At 62.8% G+C, this 25,903-nt stretch overlaps 1 protein-coding gene across 4 annotated transcripts; it reads left to right on the plus strand.

Moving 5' to 3' along the window:
• Positions 1 to 5,347: 5,347 nt before the first annotated feature.
• On the plus strand, positions 5,348 to 24,798 carry Parvg (parvin gamma). 4 transcript variants are annotated; one of them, XM_047550927.1, is made up of 13 exons: positions 5,389 to 5,575; positions 7,105 to 7,200; positions 9,343 to 9,407; positions 10,691 to 10,793; positions 11,488 to 11,628; positions 12,544 to 12,659; positions 13,494 to 13,549; positions 15,043 to 15,065; positions 16,030 to 16,088; positions 16,226 to 16,294; positions 17,813 to 17,914; positions 22,815 to 22,887; positions 23,308 to 24,798. In XM_047550927.1, the coding sequence occupies exons 2-13, from the start codon at positions 7,122 to 7,124 to the stop codon at positions 23,415 to 23,417; spliced, it is 996 nt and encodes a 331-aa protein (XP_047406883.1). In that variant the 5' UTR covers positions 5,389 to 5,575; positions 7,105 to 7,121; the 3' UTR covers positions 23,418 to 24,798. The 4 variants fall into 4 exon arrangements, with proteins under 4 accessions (XP_047406884.1, XP_047406886.1, XP_047406885.1 ...); XM_047550928.1 differs by lacking the exons at positions 22,815 to 22,887; positions 23,308 to 24,798 and adding an exon at positions 18,910 to 20,223 and having other exon boundaries at positions 5,348 to 5,575; XM_047550930.1 differs by lacking the exons at positions 22,815 to 22,887; positions 23,308 to 24,798 and adding an exon at positions 20,230 to 21,173 and having other exon boundaries at positions 5,373 to 5,575.
• The last annotated feature ends 1,105 nt before the right edge of the window (positions 24,799 to 25,903 follow it).

Consider the following 25,903-nt stretch of genomic DNA (forward strand, 5'->3'; position numbering starts at 1 on the left):
GGCCGGGCCCTGGGCACTTCCTCCACAACCGGCTCCTCTGGGCGGCCTTGCGGGTTCGGCTGAGCTGGGTTGGAGCTTCCCAGGTGAGGCGCGGGTTGCCTTTGAGACCTGGAGTCTCTGCATCAGGCGCTGAACCTCCTGTTTGGTGGTGCTGGGATGCCCTGGGCCCTGGGCCTGCTAGGCGGGCACTCTGCCACCGAGCGCCCCAGCCCTGGACTCGGCTGGTTGTCAGAGGTGCAAGGTGTGGCCACTTAAACTTCATTTGGGAGGGGTCCTCCTGGTGCTGCCAGACAGCTAGATTAGTCTGCACGTGTCCCCGCGAGACATCTAGAACAGGGCTTCTCACTTTGTCACCTCATGGGACACACAGTGACGGAATTTGCATGGCTCACTGAGGGACGGATGACTCTCTGGAGCTCTGACCACCCCAGGCTGAGGGCACACGCTGGGACCCGTACATACCCGCACCCGGGTGGAGGGCTCTGGAGGCACCCGCTGTCCTCGCCCACGGGTCCTCTTGGCTCGGTGGCGTCAGTGCCGATACCGCCCCGGTCTCCCTGTGGAAGGACAATGAGGTCTCCGCGCTGAGATCTCAGGCCGACGGCTTACGTGGCTCCAGGCAGGAAAGGGCACTGCTCTCCCTGCTGGGCGAGTGTCTCCCGTCTTCTGCGCTTATTTTGATAGAGGAAAATGCCCTCGTGAAGCAAGAATGAAGGGCAGGCGGTTTGGGTGGCCCAGTGACCGGGTAGGCCGGGGAGATAAAACTGAGCTGGGTCTGGGAAGAGGGAGGCTGCCTCTGGGGACTGAAGTGCCCAGGCCTCCCAAGCCCTCCTCCGCCCGTTACCAAGGTCACCTGCCTCTGCGCTTCCTCCGAAAGGCCTTCCTGAAGCACCTCCCGGGCTCCTCCCCAGGGATGCCCAGGCGCGGCCCTGCCCCCGCTCCGTTGCTCCCCATGTTTTGGGCACCCAGACTGTCTGGGCACGCAGGAGGGGGAGGGAGAAGGGGGGAGGGGGAGGGAGAACAAAGAGAGTCTAAAGCCGACACTCCCACTCTCTGCTACCAACTCTGGGTCCCTTCTCTGCGGAGAAGCCCGTGTCACTCTTCTGAAGTGAAACCGGCTCTCTCCGCCCACCTCGGCTTCGTCCACGCCCCAATCTGGTCACTTGCTGGCTCAGAGCTGCGTGCAGGGCACCCAGGACTCCTGTTGATGTGCTCTGTTAAGGTGACCACGTCCAGGCAGCTGCTGCCACTGGGGTCCCCCGACCGAGTTCCGTGTTCCATCTGTCCCCTGCATGGGCACAGGAGGTGTCCCTACATGTTCCAGTTTTGGGGACTCCAGGACCAGCTGCTCAGCTGATGGCCTGTGGCCGACCTCTCTGTGGCTCGGTCCCGCTGCCCAGCCAGGAGCCACAGTGTTGGTGAAGGGCTGCGGGGATCCAGGGATCCCTTTCCTCCTCTCTCCAGGCCCTTATGCGATTCCTTCCCGCACTGGCCCTGGGTTGGCCCTGGGACTTGCTTTGACCAAGGGGACAATGGCAAGGTGACTCCTGCTGAGATCTGGAGAGGGCTTGTGGGTCGCGGGTCTTCCCTGTGCTGAGACCACCATGGGAAGAGCCTGCGCGAGCCCCCTGGGGGAGCAGAGGCCAGGACCCCACGGCCCCTGCTCAACAGCCTGCTGACTCCCAGACCTGGGAGTGGGGCCTTCGGAGGTGACCAACCACCAGCTGGCCGCCGACGTGCAGAGGCTAGCAGAGGACACCCATCTGTCCCAGGCCAGACCTGCCCAGCCCCCCAAACCGCAGGCTGAATGGGAAGGCCTTGGCTGAAGCGCCCGAGGTCTGGGCGGGTTTGTCCACCTAACTGACCCACCCAACCTGCCTGAGGCGGGCGAGCCTGTGAGAAATAGGACGTCCAGGGGCTCATGTTCCGAGACGGGACGTAGCCATAAACGGAGACCTGGGACGTTAGACAGGCCGCCAAGGGGAGAGAGCAGAAAGGAAAGTCACCGGCAGGTGACCCACACAGCAGCCCCACAGCCTGTGGATCCCAGGTCCAGGCTCTGGACGGCCCTTGATATGCGGGAGGTCAAGGTGGGTCCGCCTGAGTGACAGGGACAGAAACCCCTGTTACCAAACAGTAACTTAGGTAAAGAGAGCTGCAGAACGCGTGCCGCCCAAGACGACCCCGCCGCAGGAGACAGGAGGTGGGCAGTGAACGTACCTTCCTTGGAATAACCCAGAGGAGACAGTGGAACCAGGCAGCAGGCGGTCAGGAGGACGGTGCCCCCGAGGTACTCAGCAGGTACCGTGCACTCTGGGGAGAGAGTGCTGGTCGCGAGGCCCCGGGCACGCCGGCTGCCTGGACACCCATCCTGCACGACGGTCGTGAGAGACAGGCTTTGCCCCCTGCGCCTCTCGCTCTCTGGCTTTGGGCAGCACTGACCCTTGGCCTCTGCATTTTGGAGTGGCCTCCTCCCACCGAAGCCCAGGAGGCCCATTTTGATGGCACATCTCACGACACCTCCCTGGTGTCCTCTGGACCCTCTCATCCAGGAATCACCATCGTCCCGTCCCTCAGTGCTGGCTGCCATGAGTCCACTTTCAGCCACCAAGTGCCAAGCAGTGGAGCCACCCACGCGGCTGCCCTGCCAGTGCCCGGCGCTCCGTCCCCCATGGACCCAGCTCCACCAGCTCCGCGGCTCCTTCTCACGCCCGCCCCAGGCCCATCCTGTTTTCCACCTGTTTTGCTGACAAATGAGCAAACGTTTGCAATTGAAGCCACTCTACCTCCAGGCGCGGCTTATTGCGGCCCCCGGGGACAGCCTGGAAGGGAGCGCAGGAGGCCGAGGAGGTCGTGGGGCTGACGGCGTGGGGAGGGGAAGAGCGGGCCTCTCCAGGCCGGGCACTGAAGGACATGGCCACTGTCCTCCTCCAGGGGCAGGGCTGCTTCTGCGGGGAAGTGTCTTCCTGGTGCAGAGCTGGGACTTCTCTGCAGGCCACGTTCTAATTTCTGTCCCTGAACAGCGCTCTGCTTCCCACAGAAGGCTCAGCACGGCTGTGGGTTTAGTCCGCATCTTAATTCCACATCACACGGGATTAGATCCCACGTCTGATTTTCAGCGACATCCTCCCGGCCGCTCCAAGAGATAAGGATTCCTTCTGAGCCGCCATAAAAGCCCCTGGCGCTGGGAACATGCCTCTGCTGAACCGAGAACCTAAAGCCCGGGACGGTTCTTTTCTTGTGTTAAGCCTTTGGGTTACAATCAGAAGCAAGCCCACCCTGCTGTCCTTGAGTCCTGTCCTTCCTGTGGAGGCCCAGCTCCGCCGTCAGCGCTGGGATTTCACCTACTCAGTTCTGAGTGACCGCAGAGGACTGTTGGCCTCCAGAGTGCCTCTCTAGCTGCTGGTCCTCACTGCCTCCCGCTGGAGGGCCCACTGCCCACTGCGTGTCTGTGACCAGGCCTGGCTCAGGCTGGATTTGGTGGCAGGTAACTAGAGCCACGTTAGTTGCTGTGCGGAGGAGGGACTCTAATGCCGGAAGCGGAAGGTGGGCGAGACTTGGGGAGGCGGTGGCAGGTCCTCCAGTGAGGACCTTCGCCATGGTGTGCAGAGCTGGCCTGGAGGGGAGACGCCGGGTCTGCACTGGCCCCAGCGTGTCCTCCACCCTCCCGTGTCCACTCCCCACTCTCCCAAACTGCCCCATGGTGGGCTTTCTTGCCTCTGGCTTCCAGCTGCATCTGGTCAGCGCGCAGCCCTGGCAGGAGGTGCGGGAGGAGAGCGAGGGCGGGGTAAAGCCTCTGCTGCCCACCGTGGGGGCTCCTGTCCAGCGGTTCCCCACAGGAGGTCAGTGGTTGTCCCTCTGGGCCTAGGACTGAGCCCCCGCACTGGTGACCTCCTTCCCACCTTCCCTCACTCCGCCTCGCGGCCCTTCCGTCCACTGCCCTTCAGTTCCCGCATTTGGAAGCAGGTGCCTCTGCTGGCTGAAGCCGCCCGGGGTCCAGGTTCAGAAGCCGCCAGCAGGCTGAGCCTGCTCCCGACCCGGCCACACAGGCCCCGACGGGGCTGCCTCTCTCCCTGGGTCCTCTCGAGCCCCATTTCTGCAGGGGACCTGGGAATGGCGCAGACTGATGTGGAGCCTGGGTTTCCTCCCGTGGTGTGAGGCCGAGGGTGGGCCCTCCTCCGGGGCGGGTTCCAGGGCGCCTGGAGCCGGCCTCCTCACCAGCCGGCGGTGGGACCAGCCGGCGCAGCACACCCATAACGTCTCACACCCCACCCTCCTGCTCCGCGGTCTCCCTTGCTCTCCTGCCGCCTGACCTGGCCACTGCTCTGACTGACCTCTTGGCAAAGACAGGGTGACTTGCCTCCTGGTCCCCAGCCCTGGAAACTCACGGTTCACCTGGTCAGGAAGATTCAAGCTGAGACCAGCCTGGGTCGCAAGTGTCCTCCGACAAACCCGCTGTGCCGCGGTGTCGCCTGCCCGGCTCCTCTAGGCCTCTGCGTGTGCTGCTCCCGGCCTCCCTGGGCCCCCTGCATCTCTCCCACCGCCCGCAGCAAACTCCTATTCAGACGTCAAGGCCCCTTCCCCTCTGGAAGGCCATCTTGATCCCCTCTGGAGGAAGCCATGGAGATTCATCCCGTGAGCCACCTCGTCCTGGGTTCTGGGCCGACACAAACCCGGCAGGAGAGAGATGGCCCTGCGCAGAGTCAGCCTCCCAAGGTGGAGACTGGCATCAGACACCAGCCAGTGGCACGGGCTCTGGTGCCGGGAAGGTGGGTCTGGCCACTGAACCTTCAGACCGAGTCACAGGGAGGACCCACCTGGGGAGGAGGGCTTCCTGGAAGAGGGGCACCCAGGTCCAGGTACAGAGCTGGGCGGGGCCAAAGCAGCCAACCAGGGACACTGGCAGAGCAGGAGGGGGTCAGTGGGGCGGGGGTGGAGAGCAGAGAGGTCAGGAGAGGTCAGGGAGGGGACGGAGGTGTGGCCCATAGGCTAGGAGGGACCTGGGGACCCTGCTGTGCACTGCAGAGCTCCCGGGGCCCTGGGCCCTGAAGTGGTGGGGTGTGAGGTGGCCCTCCAGCTGCCCAGGGCGGCAGGCGAGGGAGGGGAGCCCAGGGAGGCTCCTGCGTGGTCCAGGGAAGAGGCCGGGGGCCAGAGGGGAACAGGGACGGTTTGCTGTTTGGGGGTGTGGGGTGCTGACCCCGGGGTTCCTGGCCTCAAAAGCCACCCTTGGGGATAAGATGGGGACAGGGAGGAAGAGGCTAGGTTTTGGGGGAGGAGGAAAGAGATAAGAAATGCCGTGTTCCAGGTGCCCGTGAGGCCCCAGGCTGGGAGCCTCCTGTGGAGGCTTCTGGCGAGTTGAGGCGACCTGGTTCTCCTGGCGCCCTCCCCCCGCCCCACAGTGCAGAGGAGGAAGCGCCCGCCCCAGCGGAGCAGGCCCAGAGGAAGTGAGCAGGGCCCTGCCTCGCCACCCGGCCCAGGCCACCCACCCTCCCAGGAAGTGGGACCTGCCTTGCTCAGGAGCAGGACCCTCTTCCGCGACTGAGGCCTGGTCTCCCTGTGTGCGGGAGGCTGCCAGGTGAGTCCTCCTGCATCTGGGCCTGGGGGAGCCCTCGGCCGCTGGAACCCCGCCCATCCACACACCTGGGAGCCGGAGGCCACCGAGGAGGGACCGGACGCCCCATGGGAAGGAGCTCTCCTCCCTGAGGGGGCACGAGCTGGCTGTGAAGGCCGCCCCTCAGGCCCTCCGCCACCCGGCCTAGAGGCCGCCCCACACCCTCCCCACTTCACATCCGCGGGGCTCCGGGGACCCTGCCCTACCTCTCCCTTGAGCCAGGTGAACAGTTCCCTGAGCTCCGTGCAGTCACGGGGAGAAAGCTGATCCCGCTTTCTGTGAAGACGCTGAGGCCGGGGCAGGAAAGACCTTGCCCAGGGCTGCTGATCTCCAGAGGCAGCTCACAGCTGTGTCCCCTCAGCCATCTGTGTCCAGCATTGAGTTCATTACCTCCTTGTCAAGATGCATGAGGACCAGAGAGGGGAGGGGATTTGCCCGAAGTCACACAGCCAGTGTGAGAAGGAGCCTGCCTGGAACCCAGGCCTCCTAAGCCCCAGGTCAGGGCCTTTTCCCCAACTGCAGCCGCAGCCCAAGGCTGGATCTGAGTGTCCAGCTGGAAATGGAAACTGGGGGGCTAGGAGTTGGGCCTGGTGGCTGCCCCTCCCCGATTCAGAGCAGGGCAGAGCTTCCAGCTGCTGTGAGCAGGAAGAGAGGCTCCAGGGCCCTCAGATCCTCTGCCTCCCCATGGCGTGTGGGGGCTCCCTGCCTGGCCCCCTCGGGGTGCCCTGCCCACCCCAGCTGTCTGAGAGGGTCTGGAAATGGGGAGAGGCAGGGGCTGGAAGGAGAAAGGGGAAGGAGGCCGTTGGCACTCAGCAAGCGAGCCCTGCAGGAGGAAGTGGGCCAGGGAACCGGAAGGGGGCCTGGAACCTGAGCCTCCAGGACCTGCAACAGGGACAAGCAAGGTGACACGCCTCCCCTGGCGTGCAACCTTGAGACCCTCAGCCCCCGAGAGGCCAGGGGGTGTTCAGAAATGGGGTGCAGGCCAGGGCGAGGCGCCCCTTCCCTCTGAGCCTGCGCAGAGTGGGGCAGGCCAGGCCCTCTCTGTGGCGGCCTGTCTTGGTCCCCAGGGTCGGGTTCGCACCCCGCCCAGGCGCTGCCATCTGGGATGTCATCCATCAGGGACAGGGGCCAGCCCACACGCAGGCCGCCCGGGCTCCCTGCTGAGCTCACCCAGGGCTTTTCCGGGGCCCAAGGACCAGCTGCAGCTGGCTTCCACCCGGACTGCTGGGGCTGGGGGGGCGCCGCCCAGGCCGTGGGGCGTGGGAGGGCCACCAGGGAAGGACCCCTCCTCCTGCCACGCCTTTCTCGGTGGTGTCTGTCCTCTGTCCTGTGCTTTCTTCCACCCCGGCCTCCTACCCTCGGGGGACTCTGTCCCTTTGCCTGGGCCCTCATGGTGACCTGTCCACCCAGAGCCAAACTCCACACCTCCCTGAGCCTCCTGGGCTGGAGGAAAGGACCAGCAGTGAGGTCAGGGCTTCCCCTGTGTCCTCCAGGGCAGGCCCGAGAGAAGATGGAGCCCGAGTTCCTGTACAACCTGCTGCAGCTCCCCAGGGAGGTGGCCCTGCCAGCAGAGGAGCAGCTCCCGCAAGGTGCCAGCCCAAGGGCTGAGGGCTGGGATTGGGGCCAGGGCGTGGGTCCGTGTCACAGGGGCCGCCTGCTTTCCGGCTGTCGGCTGAGCTCCCAAGCCGCCCACTCGGGCCTGACCCACTCGGCTCCGGGAACCTCCCACCGTCCTCCGCACACGCCTCTGGGCCCCCTGTGCTGCTAACCCAGCCGCCAGCCTAAGCGTGTGGGCTTGCGCTTAGGGCTTCTTCTCCGATGTCCTTTGTCCCCGAGAGTGGGACAGAAGGGGAGACTGAGGCACTGGGCGTGATGTCAGTGACTCGGCTAGTGGGCGGTGGAGCCGGACTCCCGGCACCGCAGGGGCAGCAGGACCCAGTGTGCCTCCACCTCCCGGGGTCCCACATCCGGAGGATGGGGCTGCAGATCTGCCCCTTCGCAGACGGGGCTCTTTAAGAGGTGGGTGGGCGTAGGATCCCAGCAACCCGACCAGCATGTGCGGCACAGCCCCTGAAGTCCCCTCCTGGGAGGCACCCAAACGAGCACAGGCCAGGCCAACAGCACTGCGCATGCCCGCGTTCCCCATGGAAAGCCCCATCCGCAGACCCCGCCCCCCAGAGGGCCTGCAGGGAGTCACGCGCTGACCAATCAGCAAAGCAGGAACACCGGGGTGGGGGGTGTGAAATACTGAAGTGAAACAGCAGAACGTGACTCTCTAGACCCTGGGAACCCTGCCTTGGAAAGTGGGCACCCCGGGAACAGAACACCAGGGCCAAGAGGCCCCTGGCAGCGGGTGGGCCAGGCCCCAAGGAAGGACAGCTTTGTTCCCAGTGGGCTGTCTGTCCCTCCCAGTTTATGAGCCCTTGGAGCCTGGAGAACATCACAGGAAGACGGCTGAGTTTGGGTGGTAGGCTTAGTTACGTGAGATAAACATTTACTTTTTGTTTTACAGTTTATTTAGAGATACCTAAGTTCCAAAACACAACGCTGGGGCTGGAGATGATTAAGAAAGCCGTGAAATATGCTCCAGAAAGGGGCGGCCCTATATCCATCCACCCACCCATCTACCCATCCACCCACCCACCCGTCCATCCACCAATGCACGCACCCTTCCTTCCTTCCTCCCTTCCACCCATCCACTCACCCACAATTTTACCCATCCATCCACCCATCCATCCACCCATCCACTCACCCACACATTTACCCATCCATCCATCCACCCATCCATCCACCCATTCTTCCCTCCTTCCTTCCTTCCTTCCTTCCTCTCTCCCATCCACCCATCCACTCACCCACAATTTTACCCATCCATCCATCCACCCATCCATCCACCCATCCATCCACCCATCCACCCATCCATCCACCCATCCATCCACCCATCCACCCATCCATCCACCCTTCCTTCCTTCCTTCCTTCCTTCCTTCCTTCCTTCCTTCCTTCCTCTCTCCTATCCACCCATCCAGCTGTCCATTCATTCACTCACTTGCTCAGCCAAGTGCTCATCAAGAGCCTGCTCCGTGCCACCACTTTGGTGATGGTTCTGTCCCTCCTCTCCTCAGGGTTGGAAAGTACAGGAAGGTTTTCAGGATTTCCAGCAAGTCTCCAGATGGGTCAGACTGCACTCCATGAGCTCAGGCAGGGCAGCCCATGGTTTCCCCCATGCATATTGGAACCAACTGACTTTGGAGGTTCCTCAGGCCTCACCTCTTGGGGTTCCATGAGTCTAAAATGTGAGGGAGCTGCTGATCACAAGGCCTCAGAGAAGGGATCTGTCAGGCCTCGGGGGGCGCAGGCTTGTCTCAGGGCCCGGACACTACAGGGCAGCCAGGGCAGTGTCTACCATGGCCCTTGGAGCTGGCGACCTTGGAGGTGAGCTGGGGTTTCACGAGTAAAGAGTTAGGGATGCCAGATGACGTCAGGACACCCAGTTACGTTTGAAATCAGATAAACAAGAAATAGCCTCTGAATTTAGGCATGGTCCCAAAACACAAAGCTCGCCGCTCCTGGGGTTGAGCTGGTGTTGGCGAGGGACCCGAGCCAAGAGCATTCGAGGTGAGGTACAGGGCCAAGTGCCCTGTGGCCTAGGCCTGGCCTGTGGCGACCTTCAGGGAGAGAGCAGCCGGGCTTCCTCTGGGGTCCACACGCGCATCATGCTTGCCTCTGCTTCCAGGAGCAAAGAAGAAATACCTGCCATCCAATTCCCGGAAGGACCCCAAGTTTGAAGAACTGCAGAAGGTAGGCAGCCTTGCGCTCTGGCATCTGGCTCCGTCTTCTGCTTCGTCTTCTCGAGGAAGGCCAGACACTGGCCTCCGCCTGCTGTGGACAGCAGGCTGCCTCCTCCCTTCCTTGGCCTCAGACTGACAGGTGGGGAAACTGCAGGCCCCGGGAGACATGTTGGAATGCAGGATGGGCACGTACTAGGCACCGGCTGTGTGCCTTCATGCCCCATCCAGCCTCATGACCTTCGACGGGAATTTTTGTCACCTGACTTGTGTGGGTCACCCAGCTTGCAGTGACACAACTAGGGTTTGATTCAGGCCCTTGGCCTGTGTCCTGTTACCCACTTGGCCACCCAAGACCATGGAGAGCTGGTGGCCAGGCGGGCATGGGCCTGGGTCACCCAGTTCACTGTTCTCTGCTTGGCCGTGGCTGCTGGCCCAGCTGGCATTGGTGGGTCCGGGCCTGTTCCCTCCACCCTTCTTCCCCAGTCTCTGCGTGGCCTCTGTCGCCTCCTCCAGGGAGGCCTCCGGCCCGCACCACCTTCTGTACCCAGAGGCTGTGTGGGCCCTTTTCCTCCCTGTCCTCCACCCACTCTCCCACCTCCCCGTCACATGGCACAGCCCTGCTGGCCCTGGGTCCTGGAGAAATGTCCTCCTGGGCCTCCTGGCCATCAGCCATCTGGGTTTGGGTCCCCGGAAGCAGATACTGAGTTGTGGATTTGGGAGCAGCCAGTTGATTGGGAGGTCATCCCAGGTGTGGAAGGAAGGGACCAGCACAGGGAGGGACAGAGGGCCAAGGGGACTCAAGCCTGTGCCCCAAGCCAGCTCAGTGCAGTTGCCCCATGTCCCACCCGATGGCCAGTGCTGCCGCACTCTGACCTGTCCAGCACAGGCAGTGGGGGTGGTCCCCAGGGCCAGCCCAGGCAGAGCTGCAGGTGGCAGCTGGCCAGTGGCGCCTCAGCAGTGGAGCTCGAGGGGGTTGGAGCAGGACCCCAGCAGCCCGTGGTAACTTCCCATGACTTTCCTGCAACTGCCGCAACAAGTGACCCCCCGGGGGAGTGTCCTTCAGTGGAACTGTCCCCACTCGCCCGGCCCCGACCCTGCTCCTCAGGCGCATCCCCACCTGCCCACAGGGCTCTGTGGAGAGAGCAGGGGCCTGTGGAGCCCAGAGCATCCCCTGTGTCCCCCGGCAGCGGGCCTGGGGGCTTCCAGAGGAGGTGACTTGGCCAGGCCTTGAAGGATGGCCTGGTGGCAGGTGAGGTCGCAGCCCGCAGGCCACCTGCGCTGTCGCGCCTGCAGGTGCTGGCGGAGTGGATCAACGCCACCCTCCTCCCCGAGCACATCGTGGTGCGCAGCCTGGAGGAGGACGTGTTCGACGGGCTCATCCTGCACCACCTGTTCCGTAAGCCACGCCCCAGGCCCCGCAGCGGCCTCAGGGAGGGGACGCCAGCGCCCCGGCCAGAGCGGCCCAGCTGGGAGGAGGAGGCCTGCTCCCCCGGGGCAGCCCCGCCACGGGGCCGAGCTGTGGGTCACACTGCCTCTCCAGCATTTATGGGGCACCTGCTGTTTGTAGGGACTGGGAGCCAACAAAGAAACCCGCTGTCCCTGCAGCCAGGCTGCCCTGAGCTGCTGGAGAGTACAGGCCATCCTGGGGGAGGTGCCCAGCTGTGGAGGCAGGCTGGAGAGGCCAGCAGGCGGGGAGGGGTGTTCACAGTCAGGGCCATCTCCCTAGGCTCCGAGGGGCCTAGTGACCTGCCCATGGCCTCATAGTTAAGAAAGCAACGTGTGGAGGAGGGGCCAGTGACGACCGCGAGCATGGGCTTTAACCACTAGGCAACACTGCCCCGCGGGATGAAGTGTCTGCGGTGAGAGGCTGGGCTGCAGCTGCCCGGGTGAGCTGGCGGAGGCCCGGGAGCGCTGTGCTCTGCTCAGGCCACAGGGCCCGCGTGGATGGGACGTGCCCAGGAGGCTGAGGAGCACAGCCCACCGAGGCTCTGGCGAGGCCCAGGGATTGGCGCCCACAACGTGCCTGGGTCTGGGCTCTGGTCATGGCCCTGGCCGCCACCCTGGGCCCTCACCACCCTGTCCTGCCGCAGAGAAGCTGGCGGAGCTCAGGCTGGAGGTGGAGGAGATCGCCCTGACCGCTGCCAGTCAGAGGCGCAAGCTGGAGGTCGTCCTGGAGGCTGTGAACCGGGCTCTGCAGCTGGAGGAGCCGCAGGCCAAGTGGAGCGTGGAGGGTGAGCCGGGCCTCGGTCCAGGCCGGGGGCTGGGAGGGCAGGGCTGCCTGGTTCCTCCACACCGAGACCTGGTGTCTACTGGGAAGGCCACACAGCCCCCTCCCCAGGCTGGGGAGGAGCAGAGGCTGGGGCAGCCTTTACAGGAAGCCCAAAGTGAGCCTCCTGGAGGAGGGACAGGCGAGGGCCCCGCAGGCATCGCCACCCTAGAAAGCCCAAGGATGAGTCTCGTGGGGGTTAAGGTGGCACAGTCGAGTCCAGGGGCCGTGCCACCCTGGCCTGGCCAGATTGACAGATTTCTTAAGCTCCATCCGCAGTGCCTGCTGGTTCCCCAGGACCTTGGCTCCCCAGGTCCTCCCCACATTCCAGATGAGAAAACAGAGGCTGGAGGAGCCAAGCAGCCTCTCAGACCCAGTCCTGTCGGGGGCATGCCCTGCGGAGCCCATGTCTGAAGCCCACTCTCAGTGATCCAGGATTATAATTTGATACTGACTGACTGCGTTCAGCCGGCCAGCTTAAGTCCAGCGAGCAACCGTCCAGCCAGTCTCGCCATGTTCACGGTGGCCGTCACCCTGGACTGTCACTGCTGAAGTGGGCCGTGGGTGGCACGTCTTTGTCCTGTATCTCAGGCGGGGCGGCTGTGTCATCTGGACCCTCAGGGTGCAGAGCGTGTGGGGCTGCCAGCTCCTTGGGCTGAGAAAATTGTCACGATCAACAGAGTCGCTTGCGTCAAGCCTCCAAAAGCCCCCAGCAAAAATTTAAAAGAGCGGGACTTGGAAGCGGGCAGCGCCCTGCACCGCCTGCCAACGGGAGCCGGCAGACTCCTTGGTCTGCAGCGGGTCCTGGTGGTGAGGCGTGTCCCCGTGGCTGCAGGCTCTGGCGGCCCCTGGGCCTGACGCCCGCTGCTCTCCCTTCCAGCCATCTTCAACAAGGACCTGCTGGCCACCTTACACCTGCTGGTGGCCCTGGCCAAGCGTTTCCAGCCCAACCTGCCTCTCCCGCGCAATGTCCAGGTGGAAGTGGTCACCATCGAGGTAACGGGCCCTGCCCCCGGCCTTCGGACACACCGCTGAGCATCTTGGGTCCTGGCGGCATCCTGAGCTGGGGTGCTGCCCGAGGTGGGGTGGACCGGGATGGGTTCCAGGGTGTGGTGAGAAACATCACGTCTCACCGGGCAGCAGGGAGGTGCTGGCTGCAGAGGCTGAGCCCAGCAGGAGGAGGCCCTGGCCGGTTTCTGCCCAGGCAGAGGCTGAGGCCAGCGGCTGTCTGGAATATCCAGCTGAGGGCAACCCACAGCACACGGGCCAGACTGCTGCCCGGGGGACGCCTCTCACGGGCCAGCCCTGGCTGTGCCCACGCCCGTGCTCCTCAGGAAGCCTTTCCTCTCCAGCACTGGCCTGGACCGCGCCGGGGTTCATGCCAGGAGCTGCTTCTCCCCCAGGCAGGCTCCGAGCGCCCCACGGTGCCCGCCCCTCTGCAGGGCCCTGGGTGAGCCAGGCTGCCTGGTCTCCACCTACCAGGAGGGCCAGGAGGGCCCAGTCCTGCTCTTCCCTAGTCCACTGATCAGAGTCCTCTAGTGAGCAGCCGAGTGGCTCTGTGCACGCTTCGTAAGCCAGAGGTGACTGCTGACTGGCTCAGGCGTTGTCCATGGCGGCCCCTGAGACTGGGGACTCGGGAAGAAGGCAGTGCCAGTCCCCATCTTCCTGGGTTCAGGACTCGCGGGGAAGGGCAATCCCGATGGGCCCAGTGGTGGGGGGCTGCTCAGGAGCCACCCTGAGGAGGGGCCAGGCAGAGCCAGCTGTTCCTGTGGGGCTACGTGGGATGCAGAGCCAGAGTGGGGTCACTCTGGGCCTCCCTCCCTTTCCTAGAGCACCAAGAGCGGCCTGAAGTCGGAGAAGTCCGTGGAGCAGCTCACTGAGGACAGGTGAGGGGGAGGAGCGTGGCCTCGGGGCCGCAGGTGGGCCCTCGCTGTGCCGGCTTCCTGTCGCTCGTACCTGGGCCCACAGTCCTGCTGTGTCTCCCAGACCTGCCTGAACCCTCCTGGCTGCCCTGCCCTGCTCCTGGCAGCGGCCCCCAGGTTTGGGACAGGAATTCTGCCCAGTGAATCCTAGTCCCTTGCTGGTTTGAGCAGAGCTTCTTTGTCCTCGCCACATGGCCCCAGAGGCAGAGGGTCCAGGCATGGCCAGAGGGGTTGAGCCTGGCTGGCCTGCAGCCCACAGGCCAGCAGGTGGCTGCCTGGTGCCTCCGCGTCCAGCCCCATGTACTGTCCCCAGGGCCTCCTCAGGGCCACCCTGCCGAGTGTGCACGTCACTCCACTCTTACTGTTTGGGTGATTTCCCTTAGATTCTATGGTTAGATTTTCAGCCCCACCCCTGTCCCATGGAGCTAGGGTCTCTGCACCCAGGCCTGGCAACCCTGCTGACTGGGGTCATGGGGTTTGGGGGCCAAGAGGGAACAGGCAGACCGGAGTCCTCCACAGGGCTGGGGGTGGGCTTCTGCTGAGGCTGGCTCAGGTGCCAGGCTGGCGACGGGCAGCTGCGGGAGATGGCGAGGGTTTCCAGACTCTCGGTTTTGGCTAATTGATGGCTGTGTAGGGAGTTTGCCTGAAACTTAGCAGCTTAGAACAACTGCGAGCGGGCCTTCCCCTCGCAGCTTCCGTGGGCTCACAACTCGGGAGGGCTTGGCCGCTGGCCCTGGCTCACGGTCTGTCCCGAGGCTGCCGTCGGGCTGAGGGCCGAGGCTGGAATCTGTGGGCGGCACCTGGGCGTCTGTGCCTCCTGGCCGGGCTGGCCTTGTGCGGAGCCCAGATCTGTGTCCTGGCTGCTGGCCCCGCCCCTGTGACCAGGCTTGCTGTGGTCAGGGGCTTTGGTCTGCCCTGGATGCAGGCACTCTCCCTTCTCTGGGGCCAGGGTGGGGCTGGAAATTCAACAGAATCAGAGAAAAGTCATCCCAAAGCAATAAAAACGGAGAGAAAGAAGCCAGACTCAACAGAAGGCGTCAGGAGAGCCCGCGCCGGGGGAGGGGTCAGGGCAGCAGGCTCTCGCGGGTGGTTGGGGGGTGCCCAGCCTGGGGCTGCTCCTCCCGGAGCCGATGTGCCCGCTCCTGACCCGCCCTGTGCTCTTTACTCCATAAACCACGTGCCCCACAACAAAATGGAACCGCAAAACCGTAAAGCAAGCGTTTCCAGATGCTGAAGCCCAGGGCAGGGTGCAGACCGGGTTTTGCCCTTGGCGTCTGCAAACAGCTACCTGCCACCTGCCCTGCCCACCAGGCTGCCAGGGGGTAAAAGCGGACCCAGGGCCTTCCCTGCGCCTTCCGGTCCCGGCTTCTCCTCTGGGGAGAGTGAAGGTCTGCAGACTCTTTTTAACTAATTCTTTTTATTTGTAATTTGTATTTCTTGCTTTTCTTCCCCTTCAGCACAGACGAGGACCGACCTGCAGGTGAGTAGCTTCATCGCGTAAGGTGAGGTCGGTTCCCCTCTGCAGATCGGGGTGGCGTCCCTGGTGAAGGTTCCAGGAGATGGCTCGCTCGGCAGCGCGGCTGCGCTTGCTGATGGGCAGCTCGGGAGGCGTTGGCTGGCCGGCCATTCCTCCTCGCACCCCTGCACTTCCTGGGCAGTCGATCTGGCCAACTCTCCCTCCACCGGCCCGTCACCTAGCCTTCCTTCCATCTGTCCACCCAGTGTCCATCCATCCACATACCTGCCACCCACCATCCCGCGCGCCCACACGGTCCGCCCGCACACCCACGCACACCTCCACCACCTGCCTCTCCGGCACCCAGCCAGCCCCCAGCTACCCACCTATTCATGCACCCACTCGCCCACCCAGCCCCGGGGCAAGGGTCTGAGGTCACGGGACGCCTGCCCTGGAGCCAGGGCCTGAGTCATTCCCAGACCCCAAGGAGGGCCCTTGGCTGCGGAGGCCGCTGGCCTCCCGCACAGGCAGATACTCGGGAGGATGTGACGTTCTCTCACTGCCAGGGAGGAGTCTCGGGGGCCTGTGCCAGCACCCACGGCTGCCTTGGGGACCTGTGGGTGGGACACGGGAGGAGGGTGATCCAGGTTCCAGCCAGGTGTCCCAGTGAGGAGGCTACTGCCGAAGGACCACGCTCTCTGAGTTCCGCACCCGTCGCCAGGCCGTGTGTGCGTCTGCCGCCCACTTAGACTTCCGCAGTGACCCACCTCCTAGGCCTCCAGCCAGCCACCTGGTATCGAGGACCCACGGAGGCGTGGGAAGGAGGGCACCCTGGGTAAAATGGCCGGGGAACAGCGACCGCGACCAGGTCTTCCTTTAAGAGATAAGACCCCCACCCTCTCTGGACTGGTTATTCTGAAAATCTTTAGTGGAAAACAGTCCCAGTTTGTCGCTGGGTAATGAGCTGTTTACGGATCTCGGTCTGCAGAGGACGTCTTTGATGAATTATTTAAGCTGGCTCCGGAGAAAGTGCGCGCCGTGGAGGAGGTAGGAGCCGTGCGGGCCTGGGCGGCCCCTGACCGCCCACCCTCGCAGAGTCTCGGGGAGTGCCGGGGTGGGGGCCTCCTGTCACCCCAGCGGCTGGGTTGCAAGCCCAGGGCTGGGGCCCTTTTTATTCCTTGTAGGCCATTGTGAGCTTCGTCAATCAGAAGCTGGAGCGCCTGGGCCTGTCGGTGCAGAATCTGGACACCCAGGTGGGGACACGGAGGGTCTCCAGGCGGGAAGGCCCTGGTCGGCGTGGGGTCCACAGGCCCAGGAGCTCACTGTTCCCAGTGTTCCTGTAGCACAGGGCACAGAGGAACAGCCCCGGCCTCGGGGTGACAGGTGGCGACAGGCCTCCGTGTCCTGGGCTTCAGGCCACCTGCTTCTGCTGGGTGATGGAGGTCGGTGGGAGAGAGGTCTGGTCTTAGGGGCACCACACTGATGAAGACCTTGGCCAGAGCCGCTGGCTTCTCGGGTGCTCTCTGGATGGGCATTAGCCAGGGAGATAAGGGGCTGGTAACCCGACCAGGGAAGCCCCGCCCGAGTCAGATGCGCTCAGCGTGAACTGCACGAGCCCCCGATGCCACCCCTCTGTGCAGAGGAGAACCTTAAGGCCCAGGAGGTTAAGTACCCCTCCAAGGCCACACAGAGTAATTGGTGGCCCTGGAACGTGAACACAGGCAGCTAAGTGCTAAGGTTGTGCTCAACTGCGCCACACGGCGGCCACATGAGGTCCGTGTGTGGCGTGGCGACGTGGTAGGGCGGAAATGCCAGACGGACCTGTTTCCAAACCGCTTGCCACTGATGCTCCTTGGGCTCCAAGTGCAGCTGCATGTCAGCTGTGTGGCCTTGGGTGAGTTACTGGGCTGCTCTGAACCTGAGGCTCTTCTTAGGAAATACGCACAATGCCATCCTCAGAGGCGCCATCTGTGAGCTGGTGAGCGTCCGTGCTCGGTTCCAATGTGGTTTTATTGTATTTTTATGTATAAGCGGGACGATTCCTTAGGTTCATAGTTCACCTGTTTCATCTTTATTTTATCCCTTGGTAAAATGGTGGGGTTTGGAGAATAACCGCCTGTGTGAGGGTGGCCTTTAGAGACGGCTGCATACAGTGGTGCCAAGTCCCGGCATCCCACGTGCCCAGCCAGGAGCGGCCATGGAAAAGATTTCAGGCTCAACTAATAGCATCAAGACGACTGGATAGGAGGAAATGCCGTGGAGGACGCGAGGGCAAGCCTCCCTCCGCATCTGATCCAGCGTTCTTTGTCTTTGAAGAGATTTGGGGATTGTATTAGCATATGGCACGCTGGGGTGGCCATGATAGCTTTATCTCTGAACACACAGACAGGGTACGGGCAGCAGCCAGCGAGCGGGGCCCGGGCGGGTTCCCGCCTTTCCTGCTGGAATAATTCTACCCTGAACTGTTTCCCCTGTGTTTCCGAAGCTCATGAAACAACATGTCACTTAAAAATGGACATGAGGCTATTCCGCAGCAAATTTCGAAATAGCTCTTTTTATTGAGCATGTACTTTGTACCAGGCGCCCCGTAACTACTTTATACAGCTTTACACAACAACCTGTGCAGTTGGGAATGTTATCCCCATCTCTCCAAAAGGAGCCTGAGGCTCAGAGAGGTGCAAATTCCTTAGGGCCACACAGCCTGCTGCAGGCAGAGGGGCTTCCCTCTGATGTCACCCTCTCCACACAGACGCCAGCTCTTTCCTTTGTAGTTTGCAGACGGCGTCATCTTACTCCTGCTGATTGGACAACTGGAAGGCTTCTTCCTGCACTTAAAGGAGTTCTACCTCACCCCCAGCTCTCCTGCAGAAATGGTAAGCGCTTCCACCCTGGTGGTCACGTCTGCAGAACTGCCTTAACAGCCTGTGCTGTTCACGTCCAGGAGAGGGAGGGGGGGAGGTTCCTCCCTGGGTCTGCCTGGCCACCCCCCCACCCCCCAACCTCCACACCCCCATCCACTCACCCACCTTCCCACCCACCCCCATCCACTCATCCACCTCCCCACCCCCAACCCACACACCTCCTCACCCACCCCCCACCCTCCCACCTCCCCACCCCCCATCCACTCACCCACCTCCCCACCCACCCCCATCCACCCACCCACCTCCCCACCCCCCATCCACCCACCCACCTCCCCACCCCCATCCACTCACCCACCTTCCCACCCACCCCCATCCACTCATCCACCTCCCACCCCCAACCCACACACCTCCTCACCCACCCCCCACCCTCCCACCTCCCCACCCCCCATCCACTCACCCACCTCCCCACCCACCCCCATCCACCCACCCACCTCCCCACCCCCCATCCACTCACCCACCTCCCCACCCCCCACTCCATCTACCCACCCACCTCCCCACCCCATCCACTCACCCACCTCCCCACCCACCTCCCCACCCCCATCCACTCACCCATCTCCCCACCCACCCCCATCCACCCACCCACCTCCCCACCCCCCATCCACTCACCCACCTCCCCACCCCCCACTCCATCCACCCACCCACCTCCCCACCCATCCCCCACCCACCCACCTCCCCACCCCCATCCACTCACCCACCTCCCCACCCCCCACTCCATCCACCCCCCCACCTCCCCACCCATCCCCCACCCACCCACCTCCCCACCCCCATCCACTCACCCACCTCCCCACCCACCTCCCCACTCACCTCCCCACCCACCTCCCCACCCCCCATCCACTCACTCACCTCGCCACCCCCATCCACTCACCACCTCCCCACCCACCACCCCACCCACCCACCTACCTACCCCCCGTCCACTCACCCACCTCCCCACCCCCCCACATACCCAGGCGTCCATCCATCGTCCGTTCCTCCACCCACCCGTCTATCACCTGCCTGCCCGTCTGCCCAGCCGTGTCTGCTCTGCTTGCCCGTCTTGCCGCCTGTCCATTCAGCTCTCCCCGTCCAGCCACCCACCATGCTTCCCTCTACCCACCACCTACCCACCATGCAGCCACTGACCATCCTCACGCCCACACATTCTGTCCCTCCTTCCCCGAGGGCCTGTCCCCTGGCGAGCCCATGCTGCATGGAACACGGACACTGTCCGACACAGCCCGGGCCCTCCAGGACCACCCAGCCCACACCCGTGGTGCTCCCGAGGACTATAGTCCCCCAGGGCCACCGTGAAGCCTGGGGGTCATGGGGCCTGCAGCGGGCAGGTGTGAAGGAGTGGTCAGCGTGGTGCGAGGGGCGGAAACGCAGGTCAGAGGGGCCCAGGAAGGTCGGGCTTGGCCTGCAGGCGGAGGAGGGACGGGCACCCCAGGGGGCAGCTTCAGCAGAGGCTGGGCAGGAGCGGGAGGCTCGGGGGTGCTTCACTGCGGCCGCAGGGAGGCCCTGGGAGGGGCTGCAAGGAGGACCGGGTGGCCCTGGAGACTCCGCCTTAGTCCTTGGTCCAGGTCGGGGCTGGGGCCCAACCGGGGAAGAGATGGAGGGACAGCCTGAGGGGGCGTCTCCCGCGTCTTCCACCGCAGCCCTGGGTGGCTCGGCTCCTGCCTCTGCTCGGCAGCCCCAGGCCCCTGCGTTCCGCCACCTCAGGGCTTCGGCTTCCGCAGATCCCCTGCCGGAAGGCCCTTCGGCACAGCTGGGCACGCTTGCCTCCTGGCAAAGGCAGAGGACGGGCCGAGCTGAGCCTGGCTTTGGCCTTGGAGGGGTGTGGGGAGCCCTGTGGGGCATGTGGGCGCAGAGCCGGGCTGGTGCTGAGCCCCTCACAGGCCAGTGGGCTGTCGGGGGCTGGGCGACCCTCTGCACAGTGGCCTCTGCCCCCGAGGGAGGAAGCCGGGTTGGAGAGGCAGTGACCCGACTGAGACACAGCCAGTCGGGACGGAGGCCACACGGCATCTGGGCTTGCCGTCTCCAAGTCCACGCTGCTTCTCCAATTCTTCCCGGGGACCAGGGCGAGCCCCGTGGAAGGCAGATGGGGCGGAGGCTCGGAGGGTCCCGGGGGCTTGCAGATCCTTCTCCTGGAAGACAGGACGTTGAAGTGTGGTCAGGGGGGGACACTTGGAGGCTGAGGAGCCCTTGGGGAGCCCGTCCATGTTCCTGGGGTCCTGAGGCTTCTCGGGACCACAAGTGCTCGTGCCCAGTGTTGCGCATGCTCCAAATCCCAGCTCCACCGAGGGTCGACGTCCAGCCTTCCGGCCTCTGGCACCCAGCCAGCTTGCCGGATCCACCGGCCTCAGAACCCGCTTCCGAGATGAACCAGACCAGACGCGGGACGGGTGGCAGCCTCAGCTCAGACCCAGGAAGGAATCTCGCGGGCACACCCAGGAAGCCTCAGCTGCAGGACCGGGTGCCACACACGCCCGGGAGGCCGTTCCTGGAGACATGGTGACAGCATCCCTCCTGGAACGTGGGACACCTGTGGGATCGTCACCCTGGCAGAGTGGCTTCTTGAAATTGGATTTTCAATATCAGACCTTTCGTGCCGTGGAGTCTGGGAGATGGTCACTAACTGCAGGGACAGAGGCTGGGAGGGCGGGACAGAGGTGGTAGTTTGCTCAGCAGGAATCAAAGCGCTGGAGCGGGAATTGGGGCTCCTCCCACGTTCAGTCATTCCTCCCTGGGAGGATGTGCCTGCCGCCGCCCCGTCCTGGCCTTCCCTCGGCTCCGAGGAGCAGGGTGGTTCTTCCTTCATCATCTCAGACTGCACAGGATAAGACGGGCCGGAGAGCGTGGTAGATCATTCTGGGCCGGGGTCGGCTCTTCCGGGAGAGGTCGTTTTGGTTCAGAATGAGCTTTACTGAGGGAGAATGTGACAAGGAAGCAAAAATGATCATTGTTAGTGCTGCTACTACGACTCCCACAGCCTGAACCCCATGAAGGTCAGGAGCTGGTTCGTTTCCAGCCCATTACATGGCCAGCACATAGTAGATGCTCAACAAATATTTTTTGTAAAATAAGTGAATCGAGCAAAGTTTCCAAACCACCAATCCCCTGATGTGCTCTGTGACAAACAGGATCTGTGATCAGACAACCTGGGAGACAGGCACCATCTTGAAGGTCATCATGCTCACTGACATGTGCAAGGTCCTGAGAAGTCCTGCAGGAAGAACCTCCTTTTTTTTTTTTTTTTTTTTTTTTTTTTTTTTAGTATTGAGGATTGAACTCAGGGGCACTCTACCACTGAGCTACCCCAGCCCTTTTGAAATTGGTTCTTTTATTTATTCATGACAGTAGGGTGTATTATGACATGTCATACATACATCCATGGAATTTAACTTCCCATTGTGGTTGAACGTGATGTGGAGTCACACTGGTCATGTATTCATGTATGAACATAGGAAAGTGATGTCCAGTTCGGCCTTTGGTTTTTTGGGTTTGACTTATTTCACTTAGCATGATATTTTCCAGCTCCATCCATTTACCAGCAAATGCCATAATTTCATTCTTTATGGCTGAATAATATTCCTTATGTATATACACCATATTTTCTTTATCCATTCTTCTGTTGAAGGGCACCTAGGTTGGTTCCACAGGATAGCTATTGTGAATTGAGCCACTATGAACACTGATGTGGCTGCGTCATTATAGTGTGCTGATTTTAAGTCCTTGGGGTATCTTCGGAGGAGTGGAATAGCTGGGTCAAAAGGTGGTTCCATTCCAAGTTTTCTGAGGAATCTCCGCACTGCTTTCTATAATGTTGTACCAACTTGCATTCCCACCAGCAGTGTTTCCCCCACATCCTCACCAACCTTTATTGTTGCTTGTGTTCTTGACATTTGCCATTCTGACCGGAGTGAGACGGAATCTCGGTGTAGTTTTGATTTGCATTTGTCTAATTGCTGGAGATGCTGAACATTTTTTCATGTGTTTGTCGATCGATCGTGTTTCTGCTTCTGTGAAGTGTCTGTTCGGTTCCTCAGCCCATTTACTGATTGGGTTATTTGTTTTTCTGGCGCTGTGTTTTTTGAGTTCCTTGTACACCCTGGCTTTACCCACACCCTCTCCTTCTGCCCCAAGCGGAAGGAGAGGGGCTGCTTGGGTTGTATCTGACACCCAAGGGAGAACCAAGGAGGACGGGGGGCAGGAGGTGGGCAGTGGAGCCTCGTCCACTGAGCTGAGGCTCCCACTGGGATCCCACGGCACGTCGAGACTTGGGGGAGGCCGTGAGCCCTCTGCAGGGAGCGAGGGGAGGCTGGGCCCAGCTGGGATCGGACCCTGTGGGCTCTCCACTCTGCAGGGAGCCCTGCCTGAGGCTTTGGCCAGGCGGAGGGGTGGCCACAGGGTCAGCCGCCTGGCAGCGGTTCCTCCAGTCTCCACCTGTGCGGGGTGGGAACAGGGTGCGTCGGCCCTGGGGCAGCACGTTCTGAGGAGCCTGCGGCCACTCTGACCTGGGCTTCCTGACTGCTTTGCGTGAGGAATCCCGGTGCTTCCGAGGGGTCTCCACCGCCACGGCCCCTGCTTGTTCCCTGGCCAAGTCCCTCACCTGGCAGACTCACCTCCAGCGTCACCTTCGCCTTCGCCCAGCACCTGCTGGGTGATGCCCTCCCTCTGCACTGGGGGCCTCCGGCTCCCGCAGCCCTGCCATGGCCGAGACCGTCCGTGGGGATGTCGGAGAGAAGCTGGAAGAGCCTTCGTCAACTGCTCTGGGGGGAGTGAATGGATGCTGGGGTGACCGGCTGGCCTGGTGCCTGCCCAGCGCTGGGCTCAGGCCACCTCGTGTGCTGACGTCTGACGGTTCTTGCTGTCTTAGGTGCACAATGTCACCCTGGCCCTGGAGCTGCTGAAGGAGGGGGACCTGCTCAGCCACCCGGTCAGTCCTGAAGGTGGGTACGCTCTGGCCCCTTCCCTGGGCACCAGCCTTGGTGCGGAGCTGGCGGGGTCCTCCTGCAGGCAGCTGGTTGGGGAGCACCCGCCGGGTTTCCTCTGAGGGGCTCCGTGGCCACCGCTTCTGCCTGCCCTGTTGGAGGACCTCCTGGGAGGAGAGGGGCGGGAGTCCCTGGGGACAGGCTGTCCAGAGAAGCCAGGTCTCGAGGGGGTGCTGTGTAGGAGGGACAAGCGGGGCGTAGGGAGGCCTGGGCAGGAGGAGGACGGGTGTGTTGCGTGACGGGAACTGGAACTCGGGCCTTGGGGGACCCACCTCCTGGCTCTGCAGCCTCAGCACTGACCCTCGGGCCCCTAGGAGACCGGGTCAGTGGGCCGCCCTGCCACCTGGCTGAGCGGCTGCCTGCTCCTCTGGCCTGCAGACATCGTGAACAAGGACCCCAGGAGCACGCTGCGGGTGCTCTACAGCCTGTTCCGCAAGCACAAGCTCAAGGCCGGCGTGGACGGGACCCCCCGCGGCACCCCGCACTAGCGCCACGCCCCCCAGAGCCACTCCTCACGACCCGTCCGGGCTCCGTGGAGGCTGTGCCGAGGGCCTCCTCAGCCCAGCGAGCTCCAGCCTGCGCTGCCGCTCCCGTCCGCTCGGCGTGAACAGCTCTGACCCCACCAGGGTGTCCTGCCTCGAGCCAACCCCCTCGCTCGCGATATCGCTACAGTGTTTCTGGGGCTCCCCAGCCCACAGGGGTCCTGGGCAGCACAAAGTTCAGCTCCAGCCCGCTCCGGTCCTTGGCCACCTCCGTCCCCTGGGCTGCACGTGGACAGGGTCAGCTTCTTGCCACCAGGTCCCGGGCAGCGAGAGCCCAGCCGTGCCCACTTCTCCCAGGCTGGAGGCTCTTGGGCGTCAGGACCGTCCGCTGAGGCCCCGGCTCTCCCCACTCTGCTGCCCCTCTGCCTCCCGCTCAGGGTGACGGCCCAGGAGCCCCATCCGGAGGCAGGAGTTCAGGCGGCTCCAAACCAACCAGTGTGACTCCAGAAGCTAACGCAGCTCCTTGCCAAAGACGCCAGGGCCCAGGCCAAACCCGGCAGCTGCAACTGGGTTTTGCCCAAAAGTCATGCAGAAGAAAGTCTGTGGTTGATTGTGGGTTGGGGTCCTCTCTAGTCTGTCCCCAGGAGCAAAGGCCGCCCTTCCCAGTGAGGCTTGGCCTCCTCTGCAAAGGGTGAGAAACCCGCAGGAGAGCCGGGCACAGCTGTGCCACCCCGGGGCCAGCTTCCCCAGGCCCGGGAGCTGCCGTGGGGTGGGACGCAGCTGGCTCCTCCCCAGCCTCCCGCCCTCCCTGCGCAAGCCCCTGTGGAGGAGAGAGGCTTCGGGGCTCTAGACGGTCAGCCGTGGCTCTGGGGGCCGCCTCTGCCCCGTCAGCTAGGGGGCCCGGGAGGGAGTGACATGGGGAGCTGGAATAGGGCCCAGACCAGCTGCAGCTGGTGTCCCGTGTGGGGACACTGAGGGTCTCCCTCCCGTGGCCCCACTGTTCCCTGCCCCTCATCTCCTGGTTCACAGGGCAGAGGGACGTGGGGCCCGGGAAGCTCGCAGCCCTATCAGATGACCCCTCTTCATCTGTGTCCACGTCCCCTCTCCTGCTGCCTCTGGGAAATGTCCCTCTCCCATTCCAGGGGTCCCCCTATGTGGAGCCCGCTGCCTCCCTCTGCTAGGCACCCCTCCAGGGAGACGCTCCCCTCAAGCAGCCTCCCGGGCCTCCCACCCTCCTCGCCCCAGGCTTCACGGTGAACACCCCCGATCCGTGCCCGCTTCCTGGGGTCCAGGCCTCACACCCAGCAGGCCGGCTCCAAGTCTCCACCTTGCTCTGTTTGACAGCAAATTTTAAAATCATTATTAAAAATTAAGTTTTTCGGCCAGGCCTGGTGGTGTGTGCCTGTGGTCCCAGCAGAAGGCCAGCCTTGGCAATGCAGTGAGACCCTGCTGCAGAGTAAGACCCCAAGGGCTGGGGTCGTGGCTCAGTGGTGCAGCGCTTGCCTAGCGTGTGCCAGGCCCTGGGTTCCACCCGAGCACCACACAAACAAAAAACTAAGTTCTCGTGGCTTTCCTAGGAATGCACCAGTGGTAAAACCCCCAGTGTAAGTCTGATGAGTCTCGACAAAAGCACACAGTCCCGTAACCGCCAGGAAGATGGAGGCATGGAACAGTCCCATCACCCGCCAGAGCCCCTCTGAGCCACCCCCTGCCCCAAGCCCAGTCCCGGGAACTGCCGATCCACCTGTGTCCCCATTGCGCCGCCTTTTCTAGGATTTCTTTGAAGGGCACCAGGCAGGATGTCGGCTTCTTTCCCTTAGCACAGTGCCGCTGGCTTTGTCTGCGGTGTGTCTTTATCAATAACGCATCTCTATCTCTGGCCAAGTACCGCACCACAGTGTGGATTTCTTATCTGTTTCATAATATGTTATTTTTGCTTTAAAAATGTCTTTAAGAGACTTTTAGACTCTGAGAACGAAGCCTGGCGGTCACCCACAGCGTTACCACTACTGGCGCTTTGGCCTCCCTCTGCCTGGTGTAGTCCGCCTCCTGCCGGCCTCTGCCCCAGGTCATCTTCAGTCACCCTAACAGAACACCCAAGACTGGGGGCTGATGAAGGGCAGAGACCTATTTCTTACAGTCTGGAGTCTGGAAAGCGCCAGGGGAAGGGGACTCTGTCTGGCAAGGGGTTTTTCGATGCTTCATCACATGGCAAAAGGCAGAAGGGAGAAGCACCCAGGCACGAGGGGAAGATGCGGGCCTTGCAGCCCCAAGCCCGGTTACGATCTTTGTGGATCCCTTGTGAGGGTGGGGTGTTCGCGGTCTGAACCCCGCCCCCAACAGCGTTCCCTAGGGGCTGAGTTACCAACATAGGAGTTTAGGGGGACACCACCCTTCACCACTTCCTGTAGTGCCGGCTGCTGTCCAAGAGCCCTGGTTCCTGCAGAAGTAGATTCAGTTGTGCAAGATAATTTCTCTGGGTATAAAATTCC

This window comes from Sciurus carolinensis, chromosome 4 (assembly GCF_902686445.1).
Source record: "Sciurus carolinensis chromosome 4, mSciCar1.2, whole genome shotgun sequence".
NCBI classification, from domain to species: domain Eukaryota; kingdom Metazoa; phylum Chordata; class Mammalia; order Rodentia; family Sciuridae; genus Sciurus; species Sciurus carolinensis.